General features: G+C 39.1%; 2 protein-coding genes across 10 annotated transcripts in view; one reads left to right on the top strand and one right to left on the bottom strand.

Moving 5' to 3' along the window:
- Window positions 1-27,580, bottom strand: part of tank (TRAF family member-associated NFKB activator) — a 31,404-nt gene that overhangs the window by 3,467 nt on the left and 357 nt on the right. For 2 of the 9 annotated variants that reach the window (XM_077580945.1, XM_077580941.1), the window contains exons 2-7: window positions 4,663-4,735; window positions 3,775-3,990; window positions 2,246-2,366; window positions 1,448-1,556; window positions 1,236-1,306; window positions 61-104 (exon numbers count right to left, since the gene is read on the bottom strand). In XM_077580945.1, the coding sequence (XP_077437071.1) occupies window positions 61-104; window positions 1,236-1,306; window positions 1,448-1,556; window positions 2,246-2,366; window positions 3,775-3,863 (434 nt within the window). In that variant the 5' untranslated portion in view covers window positions 3,864-3,990; window positions 4,663-4,735. Of the gene's footprint in view, window positions 1-60; window positions 105-1,235; window positions 1,307-1,447; window positions 1,557-2,245; window positions 2,388-3,632; window positions 4,092-4,662; window positions 4,736-8,867; window positions 8,905-27,580 lie in introns of those variants that run through there. The other 7 variants (XM_077580943.1, XM_077580944.1, XM_077580948.1 and 4 more) reach the window with 7 other exon arrangements.
- On the top strand, window positions 11,269-27,329 carry rbms1b (RNA binding motif, single stranded interacting protein 1b). The gene is made up of 13 exons (XM_077580610.1): window positions 11,269-11,573; window positions 15,051-15,217; window positions 15,562-15,620; window positions 17,505-17,596; window positions 19,378-19,535; window positions 20,950-21,029; window positions 21,498-21,613; window positions 21,710-21,759; window positions 21,852-21,936; window positions 23,015-23,065; window positions 23,704-23,814; window positions 25,097-25,177; window positions 25,265-27,329. The coding sequence occupies exons 1-13, from the start codon at window positions 11,523-11,525 to the stop codon at window positions 25,334-25,336; spliced, it is 1,173 nt and encodes a 390-aa protein (XP_077436736.1). The 5' UTR covers window positions 11,269-11,522; the 3' UTR covers window positions 25,337-27,329.

The raw sequence follows: 27,580 nt of genomic DNA, 5'->3' as shown, positions 1-27,580 counted from the left end.
GCACACTTGAACTTGTGTGCTGTCTTGGTGTACAGAGAGGGGGGGGGGGGGGAGACTTACTAGTCAACGCTGACGGTATTAAGTGGAGCAACAGGAATAGTATTCTGAAAAAAACACAATGATTAAAAAAAAAAAAGTGTCAGGAATGTAGTGAGGATTAGATCCAAGAATCCAAGTTAATATTGCAAGTAAATCTGAATATGTGCACCCATGCTATTGGAACGGTCTAAACTCAAACTTGAAGCAAAATTGTCCTCTAGCACCATCTTGTGACGTGAAAGTGCAGTTCAAGAGCACTTGAAAACCTTCACATGCCTTTTCAAGTGATTAGTGCGCTGTAAAAAGTTATTGCGGTGACATTCGAGTATACGTAATATTATTGTTGTTATTGCACCTTGTTGCCCAGCAACACACAAAAGTCCTCAAGTTTCCTGAAAGCATCACACAGCCACCTGACAAGTCCCTTCATGATTCAAGTCTTATTTTCAAAGGGCTGCATTTCGTTTGCAAGTTACAGTCAGCTTGCACCGGTATTCATTGCGCTCCTCCCACGTCACGAAAATGTTTGCAGCCTGGCAACTAAACCTGAACTACAGCTATATTTAAAAAAAAATAAAATAAATAAATAAAAAAGCTGCTTTTACTGTGCCTTCTCAAAAGGTGAACAATAAACATGGTGAAATTAATAATTGTGAAACTTTTTCTCTGACTACCTCCCACATTTCAAAAACATCCATGTTCGGTTCATTGCGGACTCTAAATTGTCCTTTTGTCTGAACGATTGTTTACATGAGCCCTGATTGGCTAGTGGACAGTCCACTCTCACAGAAGTCAACCAGGATAGGCTGCAGCTCACCTGCGACTTTAATGAGAACAAGTTGTATTAAAAAAAAAAAAGAGGAGGGAATTACATCTAGCACATAATCTTGTAAAATATATGTACTAATATTTAAACCCTTTTTGGATTATATTATGTTTTGTTTAAGTAAATGTATCCCAAAAATGTTTTTCAACCAGTCTAGGGTAAGCCCCGCCTCTCGCCCCAAGTCAGCTGGGATAGGCTCCGCCCACATGAGATAAGCAGCATAAAAAATGGATATTTTACATTAATGGATTGCAATGTACATGTGATTGTCATTACAGTGTATGTTTACAAATGGATACAAAAAGTCCTTTTCAGGGTCATTGTAGTGCTTTATACCAAAAAAAAAAAAAAAAAAAGATGAGACACGTACCAGATGCTGTTTTTTCCCATGTGCGCTGGCCCCATCAACAAGATGGTTGCACGACTCGCATTTCACCTCCCCTTAAGAGTCCAAAAGAGTGTAAATTAACAGCATGCAGGTGGCAACGCAGCTGCATGTCATTCAAAAACGTCCATCAAAATATGTCATCATCACAAGTCCCAGAAAGAAAAGGATCGGAGGGTTCGGATCAGATCACTGACCTGATGGTTTCCTTGTTGCAGACAGCTGAGCTTTAAGTTGTGCAATCATCTGCTGCTGGTCCTCTATCTGCCTTTGCAATTTTTCAGTGTATTGCTGATAATATTCAGTCTGTAGAAATACATTTTGGTAGTACTTCATACAGAAATGACCGGTGCGAGCTTTATCCGTCACATTTTGTCGTAAACATACATGGAATGTGACAAAGCATGATTTTTTTTTTTTAAAACAGATGCTTTGCCATTTGAGTTCATTTTGTGAATATCCACTCATTGGCCACTTCATTAGGTACACCTACAAAATCGAATTCAGTGGAACTTCCGACAAGCCGTTCCATGACGATGGCTGACTTCGAAGTTGACCTCAACTGATCATGTTATAATTTGAGTACATGTAAAACTGCAAAACTTATGAAGACATCGGACTGACACGAAATAGGAAACAGGAAGTCGCGAGTAAAACGTTTTCTAATTGATATTAGAATCAATACTTACAGTGAGTTTGTCAGCAGACAACATGGGCAATGCGTGATCATTTAAAATATGGATGTAATTGATTTTACAATAAATTAGTACCTCTCTGACAGCATCAATCAATCAATCTGATCATTACTACAACTGTCAAGGAAGTATTTTTTGACAGCTTTTCTACTAGATTACCATTTGTATTTGATTGAACACGTGCACGTTGTGGTTTGTAGCAACATAAAGATTCACGATCGCTCCCGGTCCAAATGACCAAAATGGTTATTAAATTAACTTTTGTGCTGTGTGGTCAATGGAAGTCAGTTGCGCTCTTACCATTTGCTGCAACTCCTTTTTGGCATTATCCTTTTCAATTGAGACCTGGCGATAAGCTTCGAAAGCTTTGTTGAGCTGGTCTCCAACGTTCCACTCCATACCGTGTGCGCCGCAATCATCCCTGACAGAGCAGACATAGAACCTGTCGATGCAAGTCGTTTTAAAGACTTCATTGAATGTGTGTGTGTGTGGGGGGGGGGGGGGGGGGGAATACAAAACAATCCCCGAACAATGCTGTTGCGTATTTGAACAAAAAAAAATAATACACATGCAAAAAGGAGACTGGAAGTCTTGTCATCTGTTTGTCGAGTTCTGGTTCTGATTTGAGATTGTCTGAACTTAAAAATGCTGAAAAGCCAGATCTGAGAAGTCAGATTTTATACTGAGAAAGTTCCTTTGTGATTATGGCAAATTGAGGCAGGATCATCATTATTAAAGTATTTACTGTGTACTTTTGGAGACATTTGTTTGGCAGTGTCCCAAGGAATCTCTATTTTGTATTTATTTTTACTCAACATGCCATCAATACCAAACCTTGTCACATTTATTATTAATCACGTGCACAATTTGCAACAAAATGCTCATGTGCTTAATTTGATATAACAGTTTGAGAATAGCATTTCCTGTGAAGCATCACACATGAAGAAATTAATGAAATATGTTTTTTCAAGCTTTTCCTGCACCCATAATTGTCATAGTTTATACTAGATGAAAAATCTACAGTTCTGCTTGTAGAAGCGGATATGTGGAATGAAAAATATATCACATATTGTTGACAATTTTATGTTCAATTTCCCCATTTAGCAAGCAGACAATTTAGCCAAAGATTGTTGTAAAAAAAACAGTGCATGGCCTTTTCAAGTACTTTAATCCAAACTTTTTAAAAGTCACAAGTACCTAGGCAACCCAGTTTAATTATTTACATTTTAGGAAATACCTTAATGATGAAATAACATTGAAATGCTGTAAATATGATGACCGTAGCAAAGCAATTCCTGCAAGTAGACTTCCTCTAACTGGACTGGAATGTCCAATGACAATTTGAGCACTAAAAAGATACAAACTTTAATACCAACAACATGAAAATGAGGCTGATTAATAACTATATAAAGTTTTCGTGTTTATAAAAGGTTCCTATATCAAAATGGCATAATTATACATATATGTTTCCGTGTACAGAATTGGCACGTTAAGTCTAGTTCTGTTAACTTTTGCAACAGTCTTCGCTCTACAGCAACTTTGCCATAAAATACTCAGCACAGTCGAATAGTAAGAAATGGAGCTTAGAAGTGTAAATAAACTTTAAACCGTATCCAGTCATTCAAGTTAGCCAACGATTAACTTGCGTGCGTCCTCAAGTCACTAACGCCATTGAGCGTCCGCTTACCTTCATTTTGGATTAAAGTTGAATTTAATGTGCGGACAACATGCTCTTCTTCACACACTATCACACAAAAACACACACACGCACGCAGAGTAAGGAAGTGGGGTTGAGGATATGGCGAAGTGTGTGTTTTTACATAGCCTACTTAGCGGAGTTGGGAACTTCCCTCGGGGAATCCCCACTGTTCCGTGCACTTCCGCCTTTGGTCGCCGTCAGCCAATGGGAGCGCGGCATGGTGGCACGGCGGCCCGCTCTTGAAGCTTGGTCCCGCCCACGTCTGCTGTGTGAAACCGCACCCCCCTTCCCCTCCTTCCAGCAACTGTAGAAAAGCTCGGCAAAGCTCACCTTGTTCTTCTGCTTCCTGTTTGGGTTTGCTTTAATTGGCACTTGCTCAACGCACAAACTTTATTGAGAAGCGTTAGAAGACACACTTTAAAATTAAATTTCTGCTGCACAGCTTCCCTAGACATAAAACAATGGAGGTTTTATTGATAAAAAAGTATTTTATTGTAAGACTAGAAAGTCAATTCTGTACACTAGCACCGCAACTTACTAGTTATGTTTTTTTCCCCCAATACTGTCTTTCACTACGGAATAACATTTCAGCTGAACCACTCTTAGAATTTCATAATGTCACTAGTAGCACTACAATATGTGTTTCCAGTCGTGGCTTACAGCCCAACAAACTTCAAGTTTAATGAAGCAAGAGTCCATGTGACATCAGTTTATGTAGCGAACTTTCCATTATGTAAAAGTGTAATATTGTAGTAGAGGTACTTGGAATAACCAGCAGATGGCAGTAAAAGGATTGGTGGACTGCTTTGAATAAACCATCCTATGGTGTCATTTTAGTGATTGAGTGTCACTGCCTCTTGCAGATAAATATATTTTATTGATTAAGTTCATTGCTCAAGAGGCTTTTTGTTGAAGATTTGAAGAAGCAAAAATAAATGTGCGTCTTCCATGTTTTGTCTGTCTCCTGTGCACTGACCCGAACATTTGAAAACATCGGCACTGCAGAGAAGCCTAATACCTTTCACATGAATTGATCTCCAGGGAGATGTGGTGTCCATTTCCAGCATCATCCAGTCAACCTCTGGCAAAACCTGCGTGGGGGTCAGAAGAAGACGCTCGGTCAGAGGACATGTTTCAATGATTTAAACAGTTTCGAGGATGATCAAGTTGAGTACGGTACAGTTTCAAAATACAAGTGCTAAGATTTATTTATTTTTTGCTTTGAATTTGAGCAAAAATTACTACGTCACAACAAGCAGCAGTTTGGCTTATAGTGGCCATCAAAAAAAAAAAGGTTTAAAGATGTTTTTTCTCAGTCCCACATGAAGTTTACTGCAAAAGAGAATTACATGTTGCGTATTTAAAACAACTGCATAATTTTGCCTTAAAGTCTGCTAGTGTAATGCTATCACATAATGGCAAATGCCATAGACAGACTAACGAATAGTATCAGTGTCACAAATGGTGGCACAACACAGCTAGACAGATAATATTACTCTCTAGGGCTGCATGATTATGGCCAAAAATGCTAATCTTGATTAATTTCATCAACATTGTAATCATGTTTATTAATCAAAATTTTTCATTATGTTCGGGAAAATATCTGTATTTTCATTCCACTGCTTTTTAACAAGCGATATATAAACATTGTGAGTGTTAAATAAACGTTTTTTTTTTAATAAAAAAATGGTTGGCTGACTTGATTAGATGTGCAGTAGCGCCTGCATTTTAAATGGAATATCGTTGACAATCAAGTTAATTTAATCGTGGCAGCCAAAACTGTGATCACAAGTAAAATTCGATTTATTGTGCAGCCGTATTCAAGATCATATATTCTTTATCCTCTGCAAAGAATGATGAATATCACTGCGGATTATTTCCGTATGTCTGTATTATACAATCCCAGGTTGCCAAGGCGGACACACCAGAAGGAGCTGCACCATGTCCATTGAATTGAAGGGAAAAAAATGTGACAAAACCTGTTTAATTTCTTTACATTTGCATGTATTTATGTCAGGCTCATTACTATACGTACAAACACTTTTGTTGATTCATTTGGGGGGGGGGGGGTGGCTGGAATTGCATGTCCATTCATATCAATGGGGGAAACCGATTTGAGATACAAGTGTACAAAGCGAACTTGAATCTCAAGGCATTGTTTGCAGAGAACGTACAGAGATGATCTGAGGTAGCTGCGCTAAACCAGCCACTGGGAAGATAAAGGTCTGACTGGACCTCTGCAATAAATCTTGTGACAGCATGCAGATTCATTCATGCTTCCTCCAAGGAAAACAAACAGTGTGGTGTAGGTCTGCAGAAATGTGAGATCAGATGGAGGGCAAAGCTAAGGACTCCGGCATGTTGGGTTGGGGGGGGGGGGGGGGGCTGCGGGAGGAATGTGAGCCGTAACGGGTATCAAATTTCAACAGACCAGATTAACAGTTTGAGAAAGAATTTAGCAGGATTTCATTTGACCACAATCTTTAAAGGGAATTGGTCTAAACAATTCCACACACTTGTGCAAAGCAACACCAAAAGTCTTCGCTATGTTGCAATGGCTTTTCTGAACTTCCAGGAATGCGAGCAAACAGGATGTCCTCAAGAGCAGAGCAACGGGAGGTAACGCAGAATACAACATTATCTCAGTGGAGGCTCTGGAAGGGGGGGGGGGGGGGGGATTGGGGGGGGGGGGGTGTTCCTGCTATTTCAAGACTATAGGCTACATATGCAAAGAGGCACTCAGACTCGTCGGCGATTTGGTTCGAGCACCGCCGCTTGCAGGTTAAGGCCATTGTGCAGTGCTCTTCATTTCTTTACTTTGCATCACGTTCCCATCCCGTCAGTGCTTTTCCAGGTTTGGAGGAAGGATCGGAGATGCGTGTGCGCCTGTGTGTGTGTGTGAACGCACATGGTTAATGCAATATCCGCTTGATACTGTATGAAAAAGATACAGGCAGATAAACGCTTTATTTAGGGCCCAGATGAAGCAATTTTGCTCAGCGTAAAAGTGGCTTATGGCTTCGATGTATTCCAAGTTCTATTCATAAGCAGACAAAATTGCTTTTCCAGCATTTGGAAATACGTTTTAAGATCTTTTGTTGCCACTTCAGTGCTGGTTTCAATTGAGCATTTTTGTTTAGGATGTATGAATGATTCGATTATACAATATAAAGAGAGAAGGAGAACGAGTCATTCAAAATGAATTTGAATGTACAGAGTGAAGAAGTGAAAGGGCATTTGAGGATATGTGGAAAGTCCGATAAATGGCCTGCAGCAATCTCGAGTTACACAAGAGACTTGTAGTCTGCTTCGTCGATCCCGTTGTGTACAATTACTTTTTTTATCCGTGAAGGATGGACCGTTACCATCTCAACATGAAACAAACCGTGCAGTCTGGAAACAATAGCGCTACAGTTGTATTTATATTTTGGACTTCTTTAGAACATCTATAGCAATTTTTAACTGTCAAAAGTTGTCCTTGGGGAATAAAGAGTTGGCGCACACAAATACAATACAAATGGTTACCATTATTCGACTGCATTTAAGTCATACTCTGACATGTTTGTCTCATTAGAAGCACTATCATCAATCACTGGAGCGCTCTAATTAAGAGGTCTAATTATTGTAAATGTTCTTTCAGGAGTGCAGGGTGGAACATCAAAATCCAAACTCCCCAAAAGGTCGTAAATGTGTCAACTATCCAAAACTGTTTGGGGAAAAATATCCCACGCAGGAAAAACATGGAGATCCAACTCGCATCATGCAAGACATTATACAATACAACAACTCAGCATAACTCACTTGAGGTCAACTCAGCCAGCATCAAGGTTTTAATACACATTTGGCTTTTTTAAACACTTGTAGACAACGTGTGAGAAGAATAGGGACGGGAATCAAAAACGAGTTATTTTTGAACGCCGATTCCCAGTAATTTGTTTCCCAGGAATTGCTTGTGTGCTTGCCTGATGATTCTGCTTATTGATTCCTCTGGGGGGGAAAAAAAAAAAAAGCAGCGCTTTAACTGCAATTTAAAGAAACTCGTTTTCTACCAAGATTGGGCTCACATCATAGCGAGAATGACGGAATATTACCCCTATTCAAAAAATAAAAATAAAAAATAACAAAAATATTTTAAAAAAAAATAACAAAAATAAATAAATAATAAAAAAATAATTTAAAAAAATGTTTTTTTTTAAAAAAATTAAATAATTAAAAAAATTATATATATATTACTTCAAAGGTTGTTTGCACAGTAAATAACGAGTTTATGATGGTGATGAATTAGATTTCCATTATTTATCATGGGAAACAAATTGGAGGATGACCAGCATCCCACAGTGGATTGTGTTCAACATTTAAAGAGGTCCCACTTGGGATAGCTTTTGTTTTCTCACAGGAAAGGGGGCAGAAATGTTGCTCTTGATTAAATAACGCGATGAATGCTTGTTGGTCGAAACAGAACTTGAAGTTGTTTGCGCCATGTCAAGTATGTGTGCAGCGGCATTATACAGTACAGTATAGCATTTACAATACATTTTGAAGAAGATTGGCCTGGCAGCAGCGTGACCACAATGAAACGGCGCATTGCTAAGCTATTTGGTGCTGCTCTTTATGTCATTGTGAGGCCTGGAAGAACACAATGACTCTCGTTCTTGGGACATTTGACGTGAACGCAACGAGGGCAGGGCGCCAAAGTGAAACCTTTCCTGCTGCTGTCAAGAATTTCCTCTCATTCACTGGACAGGATTCAGAAAATCTAGGTGAAATGCCGCTGACAATTGCCGTAATTAAAGCACCATGTCAGAAATGTCTGTAACTCACGCAGGGCTGTCACAAACAAATTTATTTAGAATTGATTATCCTATATATTATTCCATCAAATACTTCAAATTATTAATTCTAGTTTCTAGGCAAAAAATTTTTTAGGACAACTTATTTTTGTGGTAGACTTAGCCGATTTTTTTTTTTCAGCCCTAAACTCTCATGACTCTCCCACACTGATATAAACATTACAGGCAGCCATACACATATGATGTAGATTCAAAAATATGTATAAGAATGAAGTCATAAAACCCAAAGAACGGTGTGCTTCAGAATCTCAAATTACAGTACTTAACTCGGGAAAACAATACTAACGTTGCTGATATTCGGTCCCAACAAGAAGTCTGCATTTGAGTCTTATCATTGGACAAAGTCGAGACACAAACTTTGCAGAAATATTACCGTGGTAGTTCAGGAATGACATGAGATGCAGCAAGTCCTGAAAAAAAAAACACACACACACACACACTCTTATTTCCTTCGGAAATCCCCAGTGAAGATCGGAGTGAAAATGGGTTTGTGATGCTATAAATTTGATCGATGTTGCAATCTCTGCATTTCCGACAATCGTCTGTCATACTGTAAGGGTGAGTCTTAAAACTGGCTGATATGGCCTTCATTATTTTGATAGCACAGAATTTGATCAAGTTGTTTTCTCATTAAATCGCTTCCTATCTGGTTTGCACTACATCAGTTTCAAGATGTGAAGGAGATTTCCGAACCCCTCTTCCGTCTTTGCAAACGTAGAAGGCAAAAAAGCATTTGTTGCCGTTTTGGAACGAGGCCGGCTGCATGCATAGTTGGGTGTGAAGAAAATCTGTGATATTTTGACTCACAGGTTTTTCAAGCGAGAGGCAGCGTTTAGCGCTTGTGGCCCAAGCTAGGAGACGATTTTCCCACTGCGCCGTCAATTCGGGTGAGAACTTACTGACTTGTTAATAAGATAGACGTGCTTCTGCTGAACAGTATATTTTGCCCTAATAAAAAAAAAAAAAGTTAAGCAATGATCTCAATTCCTTGACATAAATTGAATCAAAATGTTAAAAATTTTCCTTGGAAAAAAAAAAGCATGTAAATTAATCTAAATTATAAAATATTTATAAATACAGACAGCACTTGATGTAACATTTTTCTTAATTGGCATACAAGTACAAAGAGAAGATTGCTGTATAATCAAGCACAAAAAAAAAAAAAGTCAAATCAAGTTAAACTACACTGAGTGTTTTGAAGCAGGCTTATATTTTTGGACAGAAATATTCAGACATCATGACCATTTAAGAAACCGCATGTTCAACTTCTAAAATGTTTTGTTGTTGTTGTTGTGGTTATTTACTTTGTGATAGTAAACGCCTATATAGAACTGAGCACAAAGGCATCACAATAAATTCTAATCCTTGCTCTATGGTTATCACATTTATCTTCTCTTCCATCACTGGTACATTTCTGTGGTGGCCTGAAAGAAAACAAAATAGAAACATCTAAACGTATTTGTAGAGTTAACCATTGATTCAATTGTATTGGATGGCCGATTGTAAATGGTAATACGAGTCACATGGTCAAAGTAAAATTAGCGGTAAGGCTCAAGGCGATCCACCAACTGATTCAATTGCCTCTTCGCTGATACCCCACAAAGAACATAGTGCCGACTCAGACCTTTCCCTCTTTTCTCCCATGCTGACCCCAGTGACTTCTGTTGGCCTGGTAAACACATATATAAGCTCTACTGCTGACCTTCCAGTTCATTTAGGAATGACCCATCATAAATCACACCTAACCGTGCCTTAACACACGATTGCCCCAATTTAAGCACAAAAAGTACAGTCAGACAGTAATTGCACTTTACAAAACCTGTTTATTTCTTTACATTCTCTTTTTATACAATACAGTGCTACTTTTCTTTATTAAATGTAGTAAAATGTGTGTTGGTTTTTTTTTGGAGGGGGGGGGGGGGCGGCTATGGTGGATTTGACATAGCCTACAGGTAAACATTTTAAACTCATAAATCAAGGTACCACTGAGCAGAATTTGTACACAAAAAGATGATAGGGGTCATTTTGTTGTGTTAAGGTCAGGGACTTCTTTTGATACAAATGCAATATATTGTTCATTCTACAACAAAGGTAAGAAAATTTAAATATTGTTATAATTTATCGTCTAAATTTCAGATTAGATTGATTATGGATTATTAACTGTGGAGTGACACAATCAAGAATGTTGACACGGATGAGAGCATGTCAGCAACGTATCATATTTCTGCGACGATTTTGTGACGTTGTGCATTTTTCATCTAATGTCATTCGAATGCACGGACAAGGACAACGTCACTGTTTGTTGTCATTCACCGAGACTCTCGGCGTCGTAATTGCCCTTCATCAACTCTGTGTGTGACCAAATTAGAACTCCTGGCGCAGTGGGTCATTTCAAAATCGTCACTATCTGCAAATGTCTATAGTTTCCCTTTTGTTGAAAAGTACGTTTTATGCAAAGGGCGAGAGGCAAACAGAACCATGAGGACAAGCCACACCGTGGAATGTTAAGTATGCATCATGTAACACTCCAAACAACAACATAGGTGGATGCCGCGTCCAATGGCGTGCTCCCAGAAAAAAAAAGTCATTACAAATTGCTTTAAACGCGACGTTATTCATCGCTACGTAATGAAGTTTATATTTACATTGGCCATACATGCCTGTTATGGCCGAAACGTACCGACAACATTGTGTTTTAATGACCATTGTGATTTGAGCACCCCTACGCGGCCGGCGGAATGGTTCGGTCCAACATTTCAGCCTCACTCCTGCTTCCCGCTGACTGCGAGTCATGAAGCCCGTCAAACATACGAGGCAGGACCGCGGTCGAAGTTGGGACGGGGGCGTCTTTTGCCGGGGAGTCGACGACATCGAGGCTGCGTGACCACAGATATGCTTACAATTCCATTTTTATGTGCGTCAGCCGAGTAAGCGGGCGATATATGCCAACGGGTTTCCTACTTTTAGGCGAGGGACTTTAGTTATCGCAGCCCAAGTAAAAGCAAACTCTCCCTTAAACAGACTGAGGATGATTTTTTCTAATACTGGAAACCCACTAAGGACTCAGTTTCGCAAACAGGTAACTACGACGTTTTCGATCTATCTATCCTGTCTTTAAAATAGACTTCCGCGAGTCTATTTTCTGCTTTTAATTATCGTGAAAGCGAGTTCGACAAACTCGCACCTCAAGTCGATGTTTATTTTTGTGAAACGGGAGTGTTGCGTTCAGGGTCCTGTGAAGGATTATGTGAAATGGCAAGGTTGTGAGTCAGAAGAATAATGACGACTATTATGTGATGTGGGGAGAGAAAACAATCAGCTATGGTGTTAAGGCGCCTGCGTGACGATTCAGAAGTCTCTTGCGAATAATGTGAATACCGGTTGCCTGCATCATAGAAAGAAAAGAGCCTGGGACTTGACTTTGTTTCTTCTTAGCAACCCCAAATGGTAGGCCTACTAGAGAAACATTAAAGTTCTCTAGCATCAAGTAAGAACCCTTCAAAATAACTGAAATGGTCTCTGTTTTGACATTTTGTTCAATCAATGCATTCTTCTGGATTTGACAGAATTGCCCTTGAAAGGTGATGATTTAAGCATTGATGTCATTCAATTTGTCCCAGTTGCGTATATTGATTTCTCTTTTGTATCTGGCATAGTCGAAAAAGGTTTCAGAAAGATATTTGCTCGTGTTCACGCTGTTAGCCTGTGGCGGGAGCTGAATGGGCGAGGCCTGTTACTGGAAGCCCTGCGTGTATTATACAGTATGACAGGCTCAGCTGGTCTGTTGCTGACTGATAAGATGTCGCCCGCTCCCTATTCTCCTCGCAGTCCTGTATCCGAGCGAATTGATCGGTGAATGAAACCAAAAACTGCCCCTGGCTCTCGCGGGGGAAGGAAGTGCCAGTCTCACGCTGAACTGAAAGTCAACTCTAGACCTCCAGGTTATTCTATAGGTACAATGCTGTAGATGACTTTGCTTTAGTGACCACATCAACCTCTATGGGTTGTTTGTAAGATCTAATTCATGCTATTTTTGTGTTAGGCATTGCCTTTAATGGTAGTATTGGTAGATATTTTTAACGGAAACTTGTTAGCCAATCAGAAAAGGAGTTCCCGAGTAGCAGAAGGAAAAAGGGTAGGTGAGATATGTTGAGAAATAATTAAGTTATAATGTTTTACAAAAAACTTCTGCAAAAAGTCAAATTTTCTCTGGAACTCATTATCTGATTTTCGAAATTCTTGGTGTGCTTTTTTTTTCAAGTTGAACGAACGGCCATTCCAGCCAGACTCAGCATTTTGACATTTGCTAATGTCAGCTTTGTGATCTATAAAACAGGCCCAGATTTTACATTAAGTCGAATTGTGAGTGACATTTATTTTATTTTTTTTTTGCTGTGAGCTTTCTCAATCAAAAGTTTGGAAACACTGGAATAGAGGTCAACTCATTTTTAGACTAGAGTTGAGTTTCTTTGACAGCCACCTGTGCATTTGACTTGTAATTGTCTCAAAGGGTTTATCATGGTGACCGTTGGACCTTGGAATAAATGATTTTAGTCATTTTCTGTAGCTGTTTTGAAATCAAAAAGGCCCAAATCCGAAGGTTCCCCAGTGATCAGGAACGGGCTGTTTGCGGGTACGTAATTGAGTTTATGAATCCACACAGGTGTGCCCATAGTTTTTGAAAATGTGGACTTTGTAATGTTATTTTTTTTTATTTTTTAGGGATGGGGGGGGGGGCTCTATTAGATGAATCTGTGATTTGTGGTTTCTTGAACTAACTTTACAAAATTGTGAAATTAACCACAGTCATGCTGTTTATGAAGAGGGGCGAGTCATGAGACTGCCATTAAAAACAGGTCACATTGATGGCTTTTTATTTTTATTTGGCGACTACCACCTACAGTATTCATGCGACAACAGTCCTGCCATTATTTCTCACCGTTACCGTGAAAAGTCACCTCTGCTTCATTTTTTTTTTTAATCATTTTCTTTTAAATCTCTCAGGAAACAATTTTGTCACGCTACATTGATTTGATTCCGTCAATTCCTAATAAATGCTTAGAGGAGGGCAGTGAACGGATCGGAGTAATTTGAGGGACAATTGAGGACTAAAACAGTAAGACGACTTGATTGACTTGATTTCACAGTTACCGCAATATAAGACGAGAGAAGATCCTCCAAACGGGAGTCCACACTCTGGTCGCTTAGTCATGTCGGTGTTTCATGCTTCAGATTCCATTCGCTTCCTCTCAACTTGAGATTCCCAAAGAGAAGGTGCTTGTGGCTGTGGGGGATAATCACTGACAAATCCCTGAAGGGGTTGGGGGGGGGGGGTCTCTTCAGACCAGGACAAGTCACAGTGGAATTTGTGTTTTTCCTCGTCCCGGCTGCAACACGTATAACAACACTGAAGAGTTGTTCTTACACATACACTGGATTGGCATTAATGACCACAGATGACTGATTAATCATAATCACTGAATTATCAAAAAAGAGCAGATTAGGCCCACCGCACAATGAGCACATATCGTTATGACTCATGACCAAACTGGACAGTTGCTGGTTTACACTCACACACCTGGCAAGTATATATGTTTTTTTTTTTAACTCATTCACTGCCATTGACGACTATAGACGTCAAAAATTCGTTTGAACTATTTCTATTAGTTGAACATTTTTTCCCACTTTTGTTAACAAGAGTATGAAAACCTAGATTTTTTTTTAAATTGTACATTTAGAACAGATATAAAATTTGTGATTAATCGTGAGTTAACTAGTGAAGTCATGCGATTAATTATGATTAAAACATGTAATCGCCTGATGTCCCTAATTTTTTAAATAATCTTTTCTTTAAAAATAATAAAATAGAATAAAAGATAACAAAAATTCTAATAAATAAATAAAATAACTTAAAAGAAAAGATTATTAAAAAATTAGGGGCGTCAGGCGATTATTATTTTTTTAATTAATCGCAACAACTCAATTCATGATTAATCACAAATTTTATATCTGTTCTAAATGTACATTTTTTTAAAAAGGTTTCCACTTACGGACCTTGATCGTGCTTGGAAAAAAGATGCCATGGACACATTGTTTCATGGACAAGAATGACTGCTTGGTTAAAGATCAATTCTCTTCCTCGCATAATCAGGGCAAAGAGCAGTGGTTAGATATTCATTTCATTTTTTTTTTCTTAGAAGAAGAAAAGATATTCATTTCTGCAAGTGAATCTCATGATTTTATCTGCAACACGAGCTCTTAGATAGCAAAATCATTATCTGAAGTCATACATTTGTGTCACGATTGCTCTGAGGATAACCGCCATATTTGTATTTCAAGCCTGGTCAGTGCTTCCTATTCATTTTTTTTTTTTTAACATTCTCATAGGCTAGAAATGTACCGTGAACAAATCTAAGGCCTGATCTAACCCCGTTGACCGTTTTTCTCAGCAGCCATTTTGACATTGAAAAAACATTCCTACCGCTCGTACACGCGTTGCCTATGATTGATTTAAGATCCAGCGTGACCTTTAATTGGACCTTGTTTCTCCCTCCAGTCACCCATTAGCCTACTGTCTTATCCCATGGCTCCGCCCAGCCCGAGCAACCACAGCAGCAGCAGCAGCAGCACTGCCGGCTGGGAGCAACTCAGCAAAACCAACCTCTACATCCGAGGCTTGTCCCCGTCAACAACAGACCACGACCTGGTCAAACTCTGTCAGCCGTGAGTACTCGACTTCCTCTTGTCATTATCTACTATTGATCCGACATCGATTGTCTCGTTCCAAATTGCGCTAGCAGTCATGCGCTGACATACTGTGCGACTGGTTTAGTGCTACGGGCCGGATCGTTCATTGGCGGAATTGGAGGCAACAGTGAATCCGTTTTTTTTTTTTTTGGGAGAATAGACACAAAAAGTATGGCAGCCATTTTCAATGTGGCATACCGCCGCGTTGATGTCACTGTTGCTGAACCCTCCCTTTTCTGATGTTGTACAACTGGCTCTCTCGCTCTCGCTCTCTCCTAAATGCATGAGACAAATACCTTGTCTGTCTGCTTCTACCTCAGGTATGGCAAAATTGTATCAACGAAGGCCATCCTGGACAAGACTACAAACAAATGCAAAGGTGTGTGACTGTCAAGTCATTTGTTTCTCCCAACAAGGACAGCACACGAGTGTTCTGTCAAGTTTGTGGTAGCTAACACGAGATTTGCTGTCATAGTTGGCTCGTATTGTCCTGTAAAAGTGCTCGGTAGGGTTTTCCCTGGCTCAAATTGAGGCAGAGGTGGCATCACCCTGACTATGATGGGTGGCCACTAGGGGTGTTAGGAAAAAATCGATTCGGCAATATATCGCGATTATTACAGCGCGCAATTCTAGAATCGATTCGATATGCGGCCAAATCGATTTTTAAACATCCATTTTTTATGGGAATATTGAACAAAATGTCTTACTTAGGGTTAGGATTCACACATCAAGCATGGACGAATGTTATATTAATGGAACATGAAGCCCTAATATTTGATTTCAGTGCTGTTCAAACATGAAACAGACTGCAACCTGTTTGTTAAATGCAGTGGCTCGGTTATAAGCCTCAATTTTTAGATAAATAAATATATTTTCTTACAAATCTTACAGTGTACATGTACAAGTTTACTGATTAGTATTTTCTAAATTTGAGTTTCAAAAAAAAAAAATCGCAATAATCAATTTATAGATTCGTATCGGGATTAATCGGTATCAAATTGAATCATGACACGGATCGACTCGCTAGGTACTAGGCAATTCACACCCCTAGTGGCTACCGATACCAGGTATCAGTATCGGTGCCAATACCAGTCTTATTATAAGGTATCGGTACCCGCATTGTGTGACCAGAAATGGGCGTGTGCAACAGTTGCTACGTGATCTGTTTCTTCTTCGGTAACATTAAAGTTTAACAAAAAAAAAAAAAAAGAAAAAAGAAGCTGTTTCTTCTTTAGTTGTTGCTTCAGGTCTTCCCGGTGCACTGCTGTTGATATAGCGCCTCCATAATGGCGCAACACTGCAACTGCAGTTAAAATGCGTTCCTTGCCGAGCTCAATCAACACAGCTGGAGCGCTGTGCATCGATTCTAATTTCCTCAATCCATTCAATTTTGATTTACAAGAGTTCAGTTCGACTCAAGTCCACAAATATTAAAATGTAAATTTTGTGGAGGCAGTAAATGGTTAAATTATTTAGTTTTTCAGTGAATGGACCACGTTATAATCACTTAAGTGTTACACAAACATTGACATCAGCAAGGATGAGATGAAAATATTTTCATAGTTCCAATCTGATAATTGTAAATATAGATTGAAAAGATTCTGAAATGTCAGGTCTTTCATAAATGTAAGAAAGTACTTTTAAATTCATGTAAACAGTAAATTTCAAGAAAACACTAAGATAAAAAAATCTATTAAGGAATTTATGAAAAAAAAGATATTTAAATAATCGATTCATGGTTTTATGACTCGATTATTGGGCTCAAAATGGAAAATGGATTCAATATCGATTTTTAAATGTATTTTAATAAACCCAGCCCTAGTGCTACGAGCCTAGTCTTATTAACTCACTTGATCCGTTCAAATAAAAATGAGAGTCTCGAACCCAGAAAAGGGCTCACAAGTCAAAACGACGGCATACCGATAAAGGCTTTTCAGCTTAAAAGAGCAATCACATATTCCCCTTTATTTAGTTTGAGCAGGCTAAAAATAGCTGGAGTGGACGCCGGGGGACTGCGGGTTCACCCTGTTTGCACACCACACAACAAAGAGCTGACCTCAGCCGCTAACATCACTCTGGTATCTGCATCCTCAGCGCTTTTTCACGCTCTTCTTCCATACACGTATAAATTCAAAGCATATATTCATAGACCCCAAAAACTACCAGACCTACAGGTGCGACAAAATAACCTCAGTCAAGAATGAAAAGGTTCCACAAGAGACTGACAGGACATGATAACAGCTTGTCCCACTTGTCTCCTCAGGATACGGCTTTGTGGATTTTGATAGTCCCACCGCAGCTCAGAAAGCTGTGGCTGCCCTAAAGACCAGCGGAGTTCAAGCTCAGATGGCAAAGGTGAGAGATCAGTATTTTCATGTTCAACTACTGCAATGTGTGGACGCAATTCCCACATTTTTTCAAGCACGCAAGCAGTTTTCCTTCCCTTTTTGCACGAATCTGTATACGTGCACAAACCTTTCCTATCTATCACACAAATGTTGATATCAGCCGTGTGCTTGCCTGCGCCACTGGTTTCTACCATTGCCAGTTAAACTACTGGGAGGAGAATGCATAGTTTCACAGGCTGAGCCATGATGGCCGCCATTACATTCGGAGCTATTTATAGCAACCGCCCATCATTAATTATTCACGTTGACCCTCGTGTTTCTCCTCATTTTCCCAAATCTGACCGACTGTACTATGATCATTATACGTCTTTCTAATGGTCCTTTGTAATGCTATATAATGCTAATGTTTTGTTTTTTCATAAATCTCATGGATCCCATTGATAGCGGTCAACGATGCTTTATATGGTAATAATTAGCAATGGGACTTGTAAAAGGACTCCCTTGTTGTACATTAGCGTTACGTTGTCATGGTAACCAGACGCAGTCGTGGGATTACTTGCACTCCTACAGCAGTGAGCCAGAACCCATGGCCTCATTCCCTTGTTTGGGGATCTGTGCTACTTCATGACATGCCCCCGTGAACCCGTTTACTCTTTGAATAAAGATTGGGTCGCCTTGAGGGCCGTCCCGAAGTTTCATCTTTGCAATCTGGAAGGTCAATGGCCAAATCAAGCGCAAGGAATTCTCTTCGGGTTGCATCCTCTTGGCGGTGCCGAGAAGTTCTTGGACAAGAACCTCAGCGTTCATTTTGGTCCATTTTTTTATTGTCAAGAAAAATTGATTGACAGCCGAAATGAGTAAAGTGCGCTTCCTTCCTCCGTGACCCCGACAGGCGAGGCCGCCGCCGCCGCCGCCTGATACTTGCCTTCATCGCAATCAACCGAATTAAATATGCAGATTAAAGTCACGGAGGCATTGCAATTTCCTTGAGCGCAACATCATCCGCAGTTCATTTATGCTCAGCCTACATTAACTCATTCACTGCCATTGACGGCTACAGACGTAAAAAAAAAAAATAATAATTTTTATTAATTAAAAAAAAAAGATTATTGAAAAAATGTCTAGGTTTTCATACTCTTGTTAACAAAAGTGGGGGAAAAAAATGTAAAACTATTAGAAATAGTTCAAATGAATTTGACGTTTATAGGCGTCAATGGCAGTGAATGAGTTACTACAAGACCATATTTATCATTTCACAGTACTGTAGCCTGCTGCATCTTGCTCGTTTCTCCAGTCCTCGACAGTCGAGATGCTCTCACACGTGCCTATATCTCCTCCCTTGCGCCCTCCGACCTCGCCAAACCGGTTCTCAATCAGTTTATTCTGCATTCTATTTTCTTTGGCTTGCTCGTTATGTTTAATTGTGAACTGTTGATTTTTTTCCTGGCCGTGTGTCACCGTGGCGACTATATGGCACCGAACGCCAGCTGATGAATATTAATGCAGAGAGCCCACCCACTCCCCCGGGGGGTGGGGGGGTGGGGGTGGGGGGTCTTGTAGCCATCTCTCACATTTCTGCTGATACTATTAAAAGAGAAAATGAGCTGATGTGAGCATGAAACCTCCGTGACTGCACGCAGCTCAATACAGCAATGTTCGCAGCGGCCATTTTGTACCCAAAGTAGAGATAAAAGGGCAGAGCGTTTTGAATTGTGAGTTTTGATGGTGGTCTTCCCCAAGTTGCCTAATCAATGACACATTTTGCCCTTTTTTTTTTTTGCCTTTCAGCAACAAGAGCAAGACCCAACCAACTTGTACATCTCCAACCTTCCCCTGTCGATAGACGAGCAGGAGCTGGAGAACATGCTCAAGCACTTTGGCCAGGTCATATCCACGCGCATCTTGAGGGATTCGAGTGGGGCAAGCAGAGGAGTGGGCTTCGCCAGGTACGCGCACATTAACGGGGTTCATAATTATGCATTTTTAAGATTGAGGGGATATCAGAACCATCCCACAAGTTGTAAATGTTACATTTGAGCAAACGATAAGCATGGCCGACAATTGTGATAGGAGAATGTTTTCTTTGAGATAATTTGCTATACACACACATACACAACAATGTGACATCAGCTATGGGAAATTGTGCTAGATTCTTGCGCAATCACTCTTATCAGCGTTATCTTACTCGACACAACACAGAGCTTTGACAACCCCTTTATAAAAATATTTAAAAAAAAACAAAATGGTGGATCAAGGAAATGTCATTATGTATACGTACTATGAATTGCACTTGCCCGCTCGACTGATCATTTCCGAAAAGAAGACAAGGTACCACACAGAGCTGTCAAAATTAATCGATTCATTGGCAAGTAATCGATGATCACATTAATCCTATTTTAATAACTGAGTAATCATTTGGAGCCATTTTTTTTTTTTAATTAAAAATTGCCCAAATCTTCTGATGACAGCATATCACCAGTAAGTGTTCACAAATTTCTGTAGTCCTCCATGAAAATAAATGAGTGTTTAATCAAAATACGACATTTGCAAACATCTGTTTTGGAAAACAATGACCGAACCGGTAACATACTACAACATCAACCTCCCTTTTTTTAATCACTATACAAATATGAAGTAAGAAATAAATGACTGGTTAAGAAACAAGAAAAATGCTTTTGTAATACACTTTAATGCAAAATTCTAATGAATCCAATTAGTCGATTAAATAATCTCGATTGATGAATCAATTTTAAAAAATATTGGGAACTGTGACTTTAAAACCAAGATTCATACCCAGCCATGATATCTGGTGCACCTGAAGAAATAAAAGCCAATTTCTTTGCAACTTTAATGTAAGGCACCTGTTTTTGTCCGTCCATACAAAAATCAGTCGGATCACTTCTCATAATCTCCTTGTGAATACTTTTGACGGTGTCTGACCTACTTAACTCTTTGACTGCCAAAAACGTTAAATAACGTTTAGTAAAATCCTATGGAGGAGTGCCAAAGACGTTAAAAGACGTTTTTTTTTAAATAGAGGTGAAACTAACCATTTTCTATTGTTGATTACTCAAAAACGGAATAAGGTAGAAACAAACTTTTTTTTCTGATGAAAGATGACAGTCCAATCTTTCATTTGGTAGTATGTGTGTTTCCATAGTCCAAACACATAATTTTCTGTGGACCTTGAAAGATCAGTCAAAATGCTTAAAATCGGCTGGCACCCACGGCATCCCTTTTCTGAAAACGTCTGGCAGTCAAAGAGTTAATGACATTGGCAACGGCAACTTGCGCCAGTTGAGCTTGTTTCGGCAATTATTGCTGACTCAGTTATGTTCCATGTCTCCTCTATCAATTCAGGATGGAGTCAACAGAAAAATGTGACGCCGTCATTTCTCACTTCAACGGCAAGTTCATCAAGACACCCAGCGGTGTTCCAGGTAAACACTACATACGATTACCTGGAACGTTAGAACCTACATTGAGCTTATATTAGCAGAATCACACAATATGAAATGTATCATTAGAATTCAATCAAGAAGGTCACGGTGAAAGGAATTTGAAGATTTGTGTCCTGATGTTGGATGTGCGAGTGTCAGGAAGTGGTCAGCCAACTGTTTCCTCCTTCCAATCGGGGTCTGTTGCTCGAGAGATCATATACATTCCGCCTAAGAGGCTCAATGTGGCCTCCACTCCCAGTCTAATCTTTTCAAATTGGATTATCAGACAGAAATAGTCCCTTCCAGTCATGCCTCCTTTCAGAAGTGTGGTTGTGTGTGTGTGTGTGGGGGGGGTTACAGCCCCGCAGTTGCCAAATTAGAATCTTGGGTTCATGAATGACAGTTTGGAAAACATAACCTCTACGATTTGATAAAAACCTGCTTTCGATTCTCTTTCCCTCAATCCAGCACCTGCTGAACCTCTGCTTTGCAAGTTTGCTGACGGTGGGCAGAAAAAGAGACAAAGTCAAAACAAGTTTGTTCAAAATGGTCGAGGTTGGCTAAGAGATGGAAACACCAGACTGGTAAGTCGGGCAACGTTTTTTTTGTGAATTTCAGGCGGAAACGGGGGGAAAAGTGATCATGCATTTTTTGCCAAACTCGTGTTCTCGTCCTTGCAGGCTGGAATGACACTCGCGTATGATCCCAGTGCGTCCGCGATGCAAAACGGGTACGTCCAGCTTAAGATGCGTTTGCGGCCCCGGTGGTCTGTCTCGTCAATCTCACCTAATGTACGCACGGTTCTGATTTTTGTGCGCGCAGATTCTTCCCACCGGCGTACATTTCAAACAGGATGATTGCTCACACGCCGCTGTCCACGTACATGTCTCCAGTTTCAGCATACCAGGTTGGAATCGCGAAAACGGCTGCATTTTGCTTCGTAACTCATATTGCACAAATTTAATATGAATCCGAATGTCATGTTTAGACTAGCGAGGTCACATATAACATATTATTTATTGTCAAGAAATGTTTAACACATTCACTGCCATTGACAGCTATAGACGTCAAAAATTCATTTGAACCATTTCTATTAGTTAATTTTTTTTTCATTTTTGTTAATTAGAATATGAAAACCTAGAATTTTTTTGGGGGGTGCATTTAGAACAGATATAAAATTTGTGATTAATTGTGAGTTAACTAGGGAAGTCATGCGGTTAATTACAATTACAAATTAATTTTTAATCATCTTTTCTTTTTAAAAAACACATTTATATATATATACATATATATATATATATTTTTTTACTAATTTTTGTTGTTGAAAAGATTATTAAAAATTAGGGGTGTCAGGCGATTACAAATTTTAATAGTAATTAATCGCATGACTTCACTAGTTAACTCACGATTAATCACAAATGTTATATCTGTTCTACTACAATAAAAAAATAAAAATCTAGGTTTTCATACTCTTGTTAACAAAAGTGGGGCAAATTTTTTAAACTAATAGAAATAGTTCAAATGAATTTTTGACGTCTATAGCCGTCAATGGCAGTGAATGTGTTAAGGTTGACTTCCTATTTAAAAGCCAATACAGGGGCTAATTTACCTTAAGTAGCATGTTAAACTGCCACAACATTGCTGCTAGATTCTTTAGCCTGTCTATGGGATTTTGCATTGTGTGTTAGCATTATGCTAGCATACTTTTAGAAATGTTGTCCTTTAAATACGTGTAATACTTTGTTTTATGTTCAAATTGCAACTAGGGTGACAAACGTTATTGTATCGTCACCGCCCGCTGCTTGTTGTGAAGTTAGCAGCTGCTATTTAGCATGCGTAGCTAAATTAACAAAAATTACTCGGTATCACCGTATTTAGCAATGTCAATGATCATTTCACAATTTGGATTATCGTTGTACGGCCGGTCATCAAGAAAAGAAAGCGGATCAGGAGGATTACTTCATCGTTTGTATGTGATGTTACAGGTGCAGAACCCGTCTTGGATTCCTCATCAACCCATCATCATGCAGCACCCTGTAAGCACCCCGAGTCCTTTTTTGTCCAAACGCTTCCTTTGTGCTTCTAGCACAAGTGAAACCGTACAATTATTATCATCATCATCATTATTATTATTTTTATGAAGTGTCCGGATAAACATAACAGGCGTGTTATGATACAAATAGTAAAGATGGGTATCAAATGAGATCTCTGGTTTTGCTTTGTTCTAAAAATGGCCGACATGCGTGCAACCTGACCGCACCGCGTGACCATTCCCTGCTCTGGTCATGACATCAAACATTAATGAAGAACTATAAGGTGCCATCGGTAGCACAGAGGTCCCCATGACATTGCCTTGAGTGTTTAGCTTGTGCTGAAAACTCAGATTTTTTTTTTTTTTAATGGGAAAATCTCTCCGGATCTTGCAGGCTTTTATTAATAATGCTCTCATAGGAGTTCAAAATGGAGACAAAATCAACAGCACCTCTGCTGCTCAGTTGTTGCAATATAAAAAAAATCTATTTGACTTCCAGCCAACTTTTATCAATAATTAGTAACATCCTATTAATGGTATCAAAAATAGATGAATAGAAGAAAAGATGTCATATTGACTGTTTGAGTTTTGTTTTTGCAACCTCTGCCATTAACTGTACTCCCCCTTCACTTTTGCTTGCAGGGTGCAGTCATATCGCCCTCTATGGAGCCATCATTGTCACTGCAGCCTACGTCCCTGATGACTCCCCTGGCACAGCAAATGAGTCATATGTCTTTGGGCAATGCGGGAGCGGTGAGAGAATAGAGCTTTGTCTAATAATGTCTTAAAAATCATAAATTCTCTGTATGAGGATGAGCAGAAAAGTTCCAGCACATTTCAAATTCAAACTACAAAATTTCCCCTTGGAAGAAATCCCCCTGGAATCTACTGCACTTTCCCCAAGCCTTCTCTGCCACGCCTTCAAGCTCTCCTGAAAGGATTCTTTCAGGATCACGGAATCTTGTCATCCCGGTCATCAAAATGGTTCCTCGAGTTTAGGAAATGTTAAGCTTGACACGTGCGTTCCACGCGGTTATGACATTTGCGCAATCAGGCCCAGACAACTTTTGCAGCATTTATACTCTTATACTCCCACACTGTAGGGGGCAGTGAAGAGCGACTATGGCATATGAACAACATTTCACCACTATAAATATAGAAAACTTTTTTTTTTAATCAACTTTATCAATGCAATTTACACGAATAATATGAAATAAGGGTGTAAAAAAGGGCAATATAAAGAATTAGGAAGTAGAAAACAACTCTTGCTCATTCGCCATATTATTGTCTGCGTAGTTAAAAAAAAAAAATTCAAGCATAAACCCAAGCTTTATTCGCTGCCAGGAATGATCAGATGCTTAAGACAACTCGCCTCTTGTGTTATTTTTCTAGACACACTAGTTGACGGTCTTAAAACTTGTAGATTGGGTTTGAAACGCACTGGCGCCTTGAGATACGACTGATCCAACTTACAAGCTTAGCGTCAAACAAAACACGCATTTTGCATTTTAACCAATCATGTAGTTTGGCCATAAAAAATATGGAGGACCAAAAATGTCAAAAATAAAAGTAAAGGTAAAAATAATAATAATAATAATTAAAAAAAAAGATTAAAATTTTTTTATATAAAAATACATTTTGTATTTCAACCAATCATGTAGTTTTGCCATAAAAAATATGGAGGACCAAAAATGTCCAAATTTAAAAGTAAAAAAAAAAAAGATTGAAAAATTAAATAAAAAAATGATTTTTTTTGTTTTGCCATTAAAAAAATATGGATGACCAAAAATTTCAAAATAAAAAAAGTAAAAAAATAAATCTATAAATTTTAAATGAGCTTAATAAAATAAATAAATAAATTTTTGTATTTCAACCAATCATGTAGTATTTAAAAAATATGGATGACCAAAAATGTCCCCAAAAAGAAAAAACGAGGTTCCAAAGATAATAAAAAAAAAAAAAGGTTTGAAAATCAATTGTGACGTGAGTCCTTGAACTTTCCCAACATGACCATCACCTTCTCTCTGCTGTTCAGTTCATGGCCGCCAACACGCCCATGCCCGCCGCTTACATCCCCCAATACACGCACATGCATGCGGCAGCAGTTCCCGGGGACGTAAGTGCATCGCCGTCCTAAATCTTGACTTTTCCGGCTAAAACGATGAAAGCGTAAGAATTGGCATCCTCCCTTGCTGTCTTTCAGGAAAACGGAGTCGCGTCTCGGGTGGACACGCCGGGCCACCTTTCCTCGTACGCCTACCAACAAACCAAGTAGCGCGGACTTGGTTCGGACAAGCACTACAGCAATCCCGGCAACAAAAAGCAATGAACGCTACGGATGATCCTTCACTGTTTTGCACTGGTTTTGCAATTTGTCGTGAGGCTATTTTTGGAATCGTTTTTGGAGAATACAAAGGAATACTCTTCAGTTTATCAAATACTTTTAACTATTAAAAAAAAAAGAAGTTTTTTTTATTATTTTCGTACAAGAAAAGGTTTATTTTTTACCAAAGATTGCCAGCAAATACAAGGAAAAAAATGCATGGTGATAAATGTCTTTTTCAGCTTGATATTTTTGACGTTTTTGTGCTTGCTGTGCGAGTGTTGCCATGGCCAAGTGTTGAGCGTTTTGTTTTGTTTTCTCCCGTCGTGCTTTCGGATGACAACGCTTATCCGATTACAGTTTGCCTTAACCGTTTTGACTACAGTGATTGTTTAGATGGACACACAAAAAAAAAAAACTGGAAACAAGGGGCTGTTGCTTTGTAAATGAGCTGACGTCGATGTGTTGTTGTTTTTTTTTTGCTCCAACCCGCCCACGGATTGATAGGAAATAGATTTATGTATGTATGTGCTGACTCCCGTTGATTTTGTTGTGATATTTATTTAGAACAAATACTTCACATGGTCCTAGATGTTTTGCTGAAAAAAAAAAAATCATCTTTTGGATCCAGCCTTTTTGCCCATCTCCTAATTTAATAGCTGAGGTTGAGTTGGTGAGGCAAGAATCCCTTTTTTTGCAGGTAAATTCGGCTTATTTAGATGATAGTGTGTGTCTTTTTCCACTTTTAGTTAACAAGCCAAGAACACAAATTTAGAATTGTACACACACACACACACACACACTCAAAAACAAAAGCCTTGACATCAGACTTAACGGGAGCTAACGGTGTTGTTTTGTACCTCTGTTTTAAAAGGAAACGTAACAGTTGGCACTTTGTTTTTTATCACCAAAGATTAGGAGTTTGTATACTGAGGAAATAGAATCTGTGTCTTTTACCAGAAAACTTGCAGCGATGGACTGTGCCTTTCTCAACATTTACACTCATAAAGACAAGTTGTAAGATGGACGCAAACAAAGCGTAAAAGCAGGCCACGATCCAACAAGTGCCAAATTCATTTTGTTTGTACACAAAAGGAGGCAATGCAATATATTGATCTGATGTGACAGCACTAAGAGTGGTGCTTTCAATAAAGTCCGTTTTTTTTTTTGTAACTTTCTGCTATTCCAACAAAGTGGTCAGTCAGACCAGATATCTACCTCAGTTTTTTTTCTCCGTGTTCCTCAGTTTGAAACCGGGTTAGCGAGTCCAGCCCACTTCCCAGACCAAATGCTAAGCTCAGGAGCTGGTCACATGGTGCAGTTTCCTTCAGTTATTTTTATTTTTTTTTTAAGTTTTCTTCCAAACATCTTTACACGCCATGTTTTTGTTTTCAGGAAGGGGTTCAAGCACATGCTTATAATACTTTTCACCTCCGTAGATTCCAAGGACAAAAAGTTGGCGTTCACTGGATAAATGTGCTCGTTTTCGAATAGTAGTTTGACAGCCCGTCATGGGTGGAGACAAACTCGCAAGCGGAATGAGTTGGGTTTCTGCTCGAGTTTTCTGCGTCATGCCCGACACTTGAGAACTGTTTAGTGAGTTTTTGCTGCTATTGGCGTCCGATCCATAGTTTGGGGGTCAAAAACTGCAGAAGTGCTCGTATAGGCAACCAACATGTTGAACAGTCATTAGGTTGTATGAGAAGAAAGTTCTAATTTATAAAGATTTTTTTTTGTGTGTGTGTACAAAGATTGAGAAAGAGGTTTATGATTTTTTTTTTTGTACCACTTAACCTGTGGTGATTTGTTTGTACAGTTTAAAGGCTTCTTATGTCTTTGGTAGTGTTTGTTAAGGCCAAACTTGTTCCTCCCTGTAGATTTCTGCCTCAGGTTTATTCTTTTTACTTTGATTTTTTTTAAATAAAGAAAACATTTTTTTAATGTGTATTCTGCTTTCGTTTATGAATAAGACACTTCTTAACAGTTGTTTAATTTGCTGTATTTCCTGAAATAGTTGCCTCTGCTGAACGAGCCTGTTCCCCAATTAATGACAAAATTGTGCTAAACCAAGTTAACTGTATACACATAACAAAAAGTTAAGGCGCTATTTTCCAAAATAGTCGGTTAATGAGCGAACACAACAAGCACAATCACCCCCCCCCCCCCACTTCAACTTTCAACAAACAAAACATCAAA

Source organism: Vanacampus margaritifer, chromosome 11 (assembly GCF_051991255.1).
Source record: "Vanacampus margaritifer isolate UIUO_Vmar chromosome 11, RoL_Vmar_1.0, whole genome shotgun sequence".
Lineage (NCBI taxonomy): Eukaryota > Metazoa > Chordata > Actinopteri > Syngnathiformes > Syngnathidae > Vanacampus > Vanacampus margaritifer.
The sequence above is the reverse complement of the archived record's forward strand: the minus strand, read 5'-3'. Positions and strand labels throughout refer to the sequence as shown.